This window comes from Cupressus sempervirens, chromosome 7 (assembly GCF_028749045.1).
Source record: "Cupressus sempervirens isolate cs-2001-9-10 chromosome 7, ASM2874904v1, whole genome shotgun sequence".
Taxonomy (NCBI): Eukaryota; Viridiplantae; Streptophyta; class Pinopsida; order Cupressales; family Cupressaceae; genus Cupressus; species Cupressus sempervirens.
In genome coordinates, this window is record NC_143124.1 from 113,683,797 (window position 1) to 113,694,255 (window position 10,459).

General features: G+C 32.5%; 1 protein-coding gene across 1 annotated transcript; it reads left to right on the top strand.

Annotated features, from left to right (window-relative positions):
* Window positions 1-3,201: 3,201 nt before the first annotated feature.
* LOC149545763 (uncharacterized) lies at window positions 3,202-4,777 on the top strand. Its single transcript, XM_089794370.1, has 2 exons — window positions 3,202-3,535; window positions 4,237-4,777. The coding sequence occupies exons 1-2, from the start codon at window positions 3,421-3,423 to the stop codon at window positions 4,494-4,496; spliced, it is 375 nt and encodes a 124-aa protein (XP_089650496.1). The 5' UTR covers window positions 3,202-3,420; the 3' UTR covers window positions 4,497-4,777.
* The last annotated feature ends 5,682 nt before the right edge of the window (window positions 4,778-10,459 follow it).

Consider the following 10,459-nt stretch of genomic DNA (forward strand, 5'->3'; position numbering starts at 1 on the left):
TGAGAGAGTTTTTGAGACTTTAATTTAACGAATAATACAAAAACCATGTATTATAATAGTTGAAGCCTTTATAACTCTCTAACTCTTGATTTCCTTTAAAAAGTCCCACTATGACCTTTTCTCTATTGCAAATAATAATCTAGCTTTAAGGATAAAACTTAAGCTTACACTAATGCAAATGAAAACTCTAATTACAATCCAAAGTTTAATTCTAATTAGTTGAATAAAAAGAAAAAAAGAAATAAAAATTGATTGTATTAATTATTATATAGGTGGTGATTTGTTTTTTTTCCAAAGGGAATCTATTTCATTAAGCATATTTTTGAAGTGAACATATAAAATCTATAATGTACCATAAATATAATATATATAATTATTATTATTTATTCTTGTAAATTAATAACAATAATGTCTTTCACTCTTTCATCATGAGTGCTACTAGCTTATATATATATATATATATATATATATATATATATATATATATATATAAAAGCTAAGAGATATCCTTCTTGAGGCGCCTATTTTCATAATCTCACTCAGTGCAATAGGCACCTCGAGACGTATATCTCTCAGCTTATTTTATATATATATATAATATATATAAGCTAGTAATATTAAAGCTCCTACATGGATGTGGACCAGTCAAGCCTATACACATCTGAGATGAGAGGAATATTATGACACAGTCATAATTAGAAAACCTCATTTAAACACTGATCACTTTCTTTGTTAAGATTTATTCTGGAAAAGAATGAAAAACCTATTTGTCAGTTTTACGCACTCAAAGCATTCTATGTGTGTAAAATGTCAAATTAGTTCCCTCTTCCCACGATTACTTAATCAGTGGATTACTTAGTCAGTGAATATGAAAAAAAAAAAATGCTCGACTTTTTTCTATCTAAATATACATATATTTAATATTTGAAGTATTAAATTTAAAATGATTAAAATAGTATTTATAACATATCGTATCAAATAGAATCATAGTTATATCAGGGAATTTCTTGATAAATATGATGACCAATTATTTGAATATATATATATATATATATATATATATATATATATATATATATATATATATATATATATATATATATATTTAAATTGGATAAAAATGAAGTATACATAATAAGATATTAAAAAATGAATTGTCTAAATAGATAAAATGACTTTCATATGAAATATTATATAATTAACTATCAAAGTAAATCTACGCCTTATAGTTTTTCCTCAAAAATATTTATAATTTCAATGGAACCAAGTTTTCTTAAGTTTATATCAATGCATGAACTTAAGCAATTTAAAGTTCATTGTAAATGACGATTTCAAACTATTTATATGTGATCTATAGTGTTGTAAATACATTATAACTTTGATGTATTGTACAATACTACCCTACTTAATGCTGCTAATTTCTCTATTGATGCTCCACCTACTACTGTTCATTCTAAAAAAATATTTATCTCTAGAAATCTTATTATGTTTAATAGCATTCCTTGATTATCACCTTTCTCGTTCCATTATGTAGAAAATAGCTCTAGTGTGAATTTGTTTAAAGAAGAAAAGACCTATATTTATTATTACTAATTTGTTATCTCTGGAATGACGTCGTTATTTTATTTTATTGATTGAAAGTTATGAAATGGGTGCAAGATGTAAAACTCTATTTATAGACCGTCATTGACACAACGAATAAAGAAAGCCAGATGGAATATAAAAACCAAGAGATTTTATTTCCTTTTTCAAATCTTTGTATAAGCTCGAAATTGTTGGGAATGTCCGTTACATCAATTAGAGCGCCCAATATTCTTCTCCAATCACCACTTCACTCATCTGCACACGTGCCTTTGCAACCATTTTAACTGTCAAATTTTAGGTCAAACATTCTTCTGTTGCCATAATATTATTTTTTTATAGCTGAATATGGGAAGCCAGAAAGGGAAACAGGGTTTTCGGGCAAGAGGCGTTAGGGTTTTCTCTCTCCCCGATTTTCTTTTCTCAGATTTGAAGCAGCACCACCATTTTGTCAGAGCTGTTTTTACGTTTACCTTTCAAAATTACACGAAGTAGATTGAGCCAATTGAAATGACCATGTTCAAAGATCCTCTACCATAATAGATTTTTTTATGTAATATTCTAATTATATTACATTGTTTTAGAGAAAAATAAGGTTGTGTCAATGGACTCTTGGTCTATTCATGAAGTTGAAAAACTCAAAGTTTAAAATTTAAATTGAAAAATAAAATTTAATATAAAAGAATTTACAAATTTAAAAATAAAAAAATAAAAAGCAATTCTAATAGAATTAGAGTACTTATGTTTTATATAAGAAAAAATGGATGATAGAAAAATAATAGCACACCTCTAAAATTGCATGCAAAAAAAAAAAAATTTTAAAATATTTAATACTTAAATTTTAAATAAAATTATTCAAGCCTATTGTTTTAGGGCCTTTCCATTTTCTTTCTTGAATTGATTTCTAAATATAAATTTCATTTGTAACTCTCATCAAATTTATTTTTTATTTCTATTTGCTAATAATTATGATTGCCAAATGGCATTACAAATTTTAATTTGGTTTTTAAGACTTTTGTGAATGCCAAATGGCATTTTCTATTTTAAATTGATTTTTAAAACTAACTTTCATTTGTAACTTCTATCAAATATATTTTCTATTTCTATTTGTTAATAATTATGATTGCCAACTGGCATTTCATATTTTAATTTAGTTTTCCTTTTGTGAATGCCAAATGACATTTGTTATTTAAATTTATTTTTAAAAGTGAATTTCGTTTTAACTCTCACCAAATCTTTTTTTCTTACAATATTCTTTATGCTGAGAATTGTTGCTCCATAATAATAATAATTAAGAGGGAAAGGTAATAATAGACATGACAAAACAAACATGAGCTTCAACTCAATCTAAATCGTTTAAAGTTTATTTCTTTTAAAAATATAGAAATATTAATCTCTCAGTAATAATTTAAATGTACAATTATTAAACATTTAATGTTACTTTATTGTATTGTTCAGTAAAGTAACTCTTACCGTTGCCTCTCTTCTCATGATGACAGTTTCACACCATTCACATTCCAACATTCAAGTAATTTTATCCGTTTTGAGAATCGATGGGAAAATGTTTGTTTCTTCGTTTGAAGAGCCCACTATTTAGCTGTCTTATTCATCATTCCAAATATTCCCACCCATCATTCCTCCAAAATGATATTATTCTCTGCAAACCGGTAAAAACAAATTATCCAGAGCAATAGAAGGATATCTTAAGATCTAAAACGTTAGGGTTTGATCACGAGAGCAGGCATAAATTCCGTCAATGAGGTAAAACCTACTACATTCTTTGAAAATTATATCCAATCTTCGTAAATTGACAATATTTTAGAGCTTTTCTTAACAAATATGGCATTTGAGAGAGAGCATGTTCGTTTCTTTGCAATAATGATGGGACTGGCGATGATAATGGCGGCTGGAACAAGCGTTGCTACTGCGGAAGACACAGCCATTACGCACCCTGGTTTATATTTCTTCACTTGATGATATTTTGCATATTTCGAACAGTCGATCAATAGAAATTAAAATGACATATTGCGTTTGCTGCAGCAACATTTCTTTTTGCAGCGACCACAAATTTTAGATCGCTTTAACATTTATTAAGTTGAATTTCTTGCGTGCTTCTCCTAATTTGATAAATATGTAAAAGGAAATTACAAAACCCAATCGTCATTCACATGCTCCCTGTTCTTTTCGTTTATTTTTAGCCCTGTTTAAGATTTCTTTCATTTTCTGTTCTCTTTGATAAGAGTTCATCCATCAGGTATTCCAGAGGAGTTTATAACCACTGTAAAGTGCATGATTAGAAAATTTCAAAGTAATCGTCATGCAATGTAGACCTCAAATATTACTTCAATGCAAATTTATTTTGATTTCAGTGGTCGCAGGATCGAAACCCTTGCACTCTCTGACTACTACTGAGGAGCTATTTCCTAACAACATGGCCTTTTTCAATATTTCTTTCATTTTTCTATTTTTCTTTTCTTCCATTTTTTAGCCTTGTTCAACATTTTTTTCATTTTTTAAATTTATTTCTCACAAGAATTCATCCACCAGGTGTTTCAAGAAGTTACTGACTGTGAAATGTATGATTTGAAAGTTCCCTAATCATCATCGTCCTAGTCCTCAAATATAATTTAAAATACAAATTTATTTTGATTTCAGCGGTCGCACAATCGAAACCCACGCACTCTGGGACAGCAGGTAGTGCTACTACGTCCACTGAGGCGCCATTTCATAACAATTACATGACAAGGACAACGCAAGGGAAATCTCAGGCGTCTGATAGTTTTGGTGCTGTATTTGATGACGTGGCTCTGAGGGAAGCGATCTTGTGCTCCTACTATTTTTTTATAGTCTTCATCTTTCTGGTTGCTCTCTACATTAACCCTGGCCTCTTCAACGTGTCTTGGCGTCTGATTTAGAAGCTATCTGCAAGTTGGAGCGTAAGATTTCCTTGTTATTTTGTAAATATCATCGATGATGCATTTCCCCTCAGATTTTGAAATAACCCATTTCTATAAATTTCCCAAATTAGCCGGGTCTGCTATTTTTTTGTCCGAACTGGATTTGAACATGATTGGACTCATAATTTGATGGTATGCGAATAGAGGACCAGATGGAGTTTAATGTAGAAAATGAGCTTGTTAGTGGTAATATTATATTTTTTAACTCCTTGCTGAAAGGCAGGAGAGTAAAATTATTTAGTTCAAAGTTTTGAAAATTGTGCAATTGTTGTTGTTTAATTTGTATTTTAATTTTTAATTTTTAATTTTCTATTGGTTGAACTCATTTTTGTTAGTGGTATTTTTATTTTTCTCATTGAAAGAGATGTACACTTTTGATTTACATGGGCTTGCTACAGAAATGAAAGTAATTGCCTTCACAAGTCTGCTTAATTGCATCTTGGGGCTTTGTGAATTTTTTCTGCTTAATTGTTGTGTAAGTTTTTGCTTTTTAAGTTTTGAACAACTTTAGAGGTTTAATATTTTTTGTAAATTTATGTTTAAATCTGAGGCATCTCATGACTTTGAGCCATGTTAAATCTAGGGCTGATTAAGAAAGGAGGAGTTAGTCATTGATCAATATTAAGAATAAAATTCAAACACATGAAGCCATCTCTTGTTACCGTAAAAATAATTTCTTTATCTTCAATAGAAGAGGATGAGATTTTAGAGAATTCCTTTGGCTTTTGGTCTTGATTTGTTTAGGTGATGAAGGCACAAAAGGGATATGAAATTGTTTCACACCAAAAAAAATTTGTTTAAATAAAAATTTACAATACCCATTTCTTATTGAGATTCATTTCATTTTCATATCCAAAAGATGAACAAGCCTATCTAAACATAAATCATAGATTTGATTTATTCACTGTAGTTTTATTCATATGATATTAGATTAAGCCGTTGGTAATTCTTGTGGTTTCCACCCTAAATATAGTGCATGAGATCTTGCTTAACCAAAATGCAAGGATTCATATAGTTCTGGGACAAGAAAAAGGAAATGGAAAATAGTGAATAAGTTAGATAGTGATCAAATTTGCTGGTCGTCCCCTCTGCTCATCCGCCTGTATCAATTTGCCTAGAAAATATGTGGATTGCATTTTTCCCATTTCAATTTATCTTTTGGATAAATTGACATCATCTTTAACTTCATCTTTGGCTTTGTTTTATGCTCGGAAGGCGGTGCTTAGGAGGTTTAGATAGAAGCGAGAGGAAACAATTTACAATGATTGTCTAAGTGAAAATTTACAAGTTTAGTTTTAATCTTGGACTTATGTTTAAAGAAATCTTAGTATTTGATTTTAATAATAATATAAAATGTATTGCTAATAAAATATTTATTCTAATTAATTTAACTTTAAACTAATAATGTTAAAGATTAAAATTTAACATGTTTAATTTTCAAAAGTGAATTTAGAAATTTAAAAAAAAAACTTTCATAAAAAAAATCATAAAAAATAAAAAACTAAAACTAATCCAAAACTAATCTTCAATCTTAATCATAAAATTGAACAATATAAAATCATAAGTATTATTAAAATTCTAATTAAGAAATAAAATCAATCATAGATAAGATTATTCTTATTATGTTAATCTTGAAATTTAAATTTAGAAAAAGTTTAATACCAAATATTAAATAGTTTAAATCTAAATAAAAAATAATTGGCGCATCTTATTTCGAATATCTTTTGTTCATGAATCCAAGGACTGGAAAGCTATTTGAATCAGTATGTGATGGTTTCTGGGCAATGAATAAATTATTAGAAGAGCAAAGTGTACTTTTTCAACACTGTTGCTAGTCTGAGAGAAAATGTGACCAGAATTCTGGAATACCAAGAGGTGTTTCTCCTAGATACTTGGTCTACCACTCCCAATTAAAGAGGTCTCCAATTACTATCAGAATTGCCTAGTTGAATGCTTCCACAAAAAATTGGTGGGTTGGAAAGGAAAGATTTTGAGTAGCATAGGGAAACTCTAGCTTCTCTCAGCTTCTTTGCAGGGCATCTTAGTGTACTTCCTCTCTATCTTCAAACTCCCTGGTAGATTTAGAGACATTCTTGATAAAATTCAACGTAATTTCTTATGGTCTAACACTAAAGAGAAGTCTCAGATGAGCTTGGCAAGTTGGAAAAAAGTTTGTCACCCTAAGGCCCTTGGAGGTTTGAATATAAGAAGGATAAGGCATATGAATAAGGCTGTCCTAACTGAGATTGGCTAGAGATTGATGAATTCTCAGGGAAGTTGGTGCAACATTGTGATGGCCAAGTACCTAGGAGGGGAACTATTCCATTACTTCCTATGGACCCATGCTCTCCCCTTGGGTTCTAAAATTTGGAACAAAGTGGTGCACCCCTAGAAATTTTTGAAGATGAGTTTTCACTAGATTGTGGGGAATTGAAATACCATCGATATCTAGGAAGAAAAATGGGTCCAAGATAACTGCCTCATGTACACTACATTCATACCCTTGCATGAGACTCGTACTCAAGATTATGGTTCTTTGGCTCGAAGCTATATCACCATAGATTGTCAATGGATTAAAATTTAGAACCAAGAGCTTATTGGGATGGGCCTTGCCCTAGAACTACAAAACCTCCTTCTGGGTTATAGAATTTATTTCACCTTGGTGGATGACTCCTTGGTTTGGAAACTTATCCCCTTGGGTGATTTCATGGTGAAGTTGACTTATCTTTTTTGTCTTGGGGGTAAGGGGGTAGGGAGATTGAAGAAAGGTCTGGCACCCTTAGATCCTATCAAAGATAAATTTCTTCTAGTGGATGACCTTACATTGGCCTATCCTCACAGTGGATAGCCTTCAAAGGAGAGGATATTAGCTAGCTAACTGATGTATCTTATGTTATCAAGATGCAAAATCTATCCCACACCTTTCTTATCCACTACCCTTTTTCCTCAGATGTGTGGAGGGGGGTTCTTGCCTTATGGGAGGTCCAGTGGTGTGTTGATGAAAGCTTGCAGTAAGGATGGTCTATCTTTCTACCCATACCTAAAACATTTATGCACAATAATCCCACCGTATGTTTCTTGGGAAATCAGGAAGGAGCATGTAATCGAATCTTCAGAGATAAAGCCACTACCAATTTGGTGTTGATCCAATAGGTTATTAGACTTCTAAAATAATGTATTAGGATCAAGTGGTGGAAGCCCTCCCATCCCGCAGGCATAAATGATATGAAGTGTGCTTCTCTTTGGGACTTAGGCCCAAAGGTGACACAATTTGTTAATTCCAAAGCTATGGCTAGCAGCAGAATGGTGTGGCAACCCACCCTATGTCTTGGATAAAACTTAATTTTTATGGTCCAACCAAAGTGGGTAGCACTACTACTGGGGGTCTCTTTTCCAATTGTATGGGGAAAATGGTGGTTTTCTATACTGGGAATTATGGAGGAGGCTCCAACAATGAAGCAAAAGCCTTGGTACCTCTATGGGGAATGTGAATTTCTAGAACACAAGGAATTAACAAGTTAGCTATTGAGGGGGCTTCAATGTTAATTATTAAAGTTGTTAAAGGAAAAGGCCAAAGTAGTTGGTCGATCAAATTAATTATTGACAAAATTTGCAAGTTGATGGAGGGATACCAAGGGATCCACATAGACCATATTTATCAAGAAGGCAATGGTGTGGTAGATGAGTTGACAAAATTTGGCTATAATGTCACACGACTAATCAAATAGGAGGATGTCAGCCAAATTCCATCATCATCTCAAGTGATGATGGAATGTGAGTGTGCTTCTCACAATGCTTCATGATGTATCACAATAGGTGGCATGCCTTTTAAGTTTCCACAAGGGCAAGAAAGCAAGAGGTTTTCCCTTCATAAAGCAATCATTTGGCAAGATTGAATCAGGATTTTCTTTTATGATTCTCTTGTTACAAGCTGTAATTATTTCCATATAAGGATGAATGCAGTGGATTTTCCTACATATTAAAAACTAGGTAATGACAATAATAACACTTTAATTGAACCCCACTTCAACTACAACTTGTGACCGATGATTATGGAAGGAATGGGAGTATTAACATGTGTCATTGAGGGAGGCTTTTTGGTTTGTGGGAAATCTTATGGTCTTATGATGATTTTTTTACTACCTTTACATTTTCATCTTGGGTGCATTTTATTTAACCTTTAGTGAGTGCCAAACTTGGAACAAAGCAATGTTGGAAAATTCTGAGTTGGTGGTTGACCTAGGTGGAGGTATGGGCACTAGTGATCACATTGAACCTATGGGAGTGGAGGCTTGCATCTATAAGAGTGAAGTTGCGATGGTTTATTTACAGGAGGGTGGCTTATTACCATTTATGGAAGGGATGACAAAGCATGATGAGAATATCTTGATGCATTTCTTCAACTCATAGAATAGCAGAAAAGTGAATGTCAATGGGATGGATTTTCAAATCATGAAAGAGGTTATTGCTAAGGTTGGAGCATTTACCCTTGGAGGAAAGAACTAGTGCAAGTAGGCCAGAGTGAATTGTGAAAGTTCTTCAAGTTTAATTAGGAACTTGTTCAAATGTTTGGTAGGTTTTCTAGAGAAGATCTCCCTAAGCCCTAGGATGTTATCTGCTATACCATAATGAGATATATTACCCTTGAAGATCTCTTTCAGGTACTTTATTACTACCATTTCTCCATTCTCAACCATTACAAAAACCAAGATCAAATTTCATTTCTGTATCTCTTTTTAAATTCTATGGAAGACCCTATCTATAAGTCTAGGGAAAAGAAAGAGGGTGGTAAACCCTTTTATCTCATCCATTAGGGTTTCATGAATAAACTGTACATATCTACCACTTTCCCCTAAACTTGATGCTTCTAGTCAATCCAGTGGCTACTACCACTTCCCAGATTTCTTTGGACCTTGGCCCTGGCTGCAGCCACAAAAAAACAAGGTGACCCTATCCTTGAGGATAAAATTAACCTCATTGATTTGTTCCTTAGATACAAATACAAGGAATACCAAGCAACATGTTCATAGAACTAGCAAATGTCTCCAATTGGAGAAATTCAAGTTTCCCCCTCCCCCAAAATTTTTTTTAGGTCTGAGTCCATCAAGAGTGACATAAAACCCACCAAGAGGAAGAGACCTCACCAAGACATTGGGAAGAAGCCTGTCTCCAACCCTCCTAGTCCCTCTCACATTTCTAATACCCTTGATGATGCCTCATCCCTAGCTAGAAGTGGGGGAGAGGAAATCACCTCCCCCATAAAAAGTACTTGCAAGGGTAGGGTAAGAGAGGGAAGCATAGCCATGGCTAGAGCCAAAGAAAGGTTTGACTAGATAGGCTAGAGCAGTTGATGAAGGAGATGGTAGACAATCACATTGGTATTAGCCAAAAATTTGACAGTCTAGTGGAATTCTTTACAAAATGTATGCATTCTTTTGCCACTACCCTTTATTTCATGCAAGTGAATAAGGATGAGAAAAAGTTGGTCAAGGAGAGTGAGACTACTCGCTCCATCTATGAATTTCTAGTGAAGCATTGGCTGAAGACACATCTAGACAAACTTATCAAAGAGGAGGGGGTGTACGTGAACATGAGGATCCTAAAAAGAATGAGGGCAACTGGCCCTTGTTATGTTTATTTTCCTTTTACTATTATGTTGTTGATAACTCTGAACTTGATGCCTTACGAGGTTTTACTTTTTATGTATATGTCTAATGATAGGAGTAATCGTTTTTATTATTGCTAGAATTTTTTTTGTTTTATTTACTGGTTAGTAACAAGACTGATGGTATTGATAGTTTTGCTTTAGAACTTTTTTTTTTTTTGAAATATAAAACTAGTATTGGTTAGATGATTGGGAGGTAACCGTAAGATGATCTTTTAGCCTTTTTGTACTCTAGGGTTATCCCACCATCCTTTTG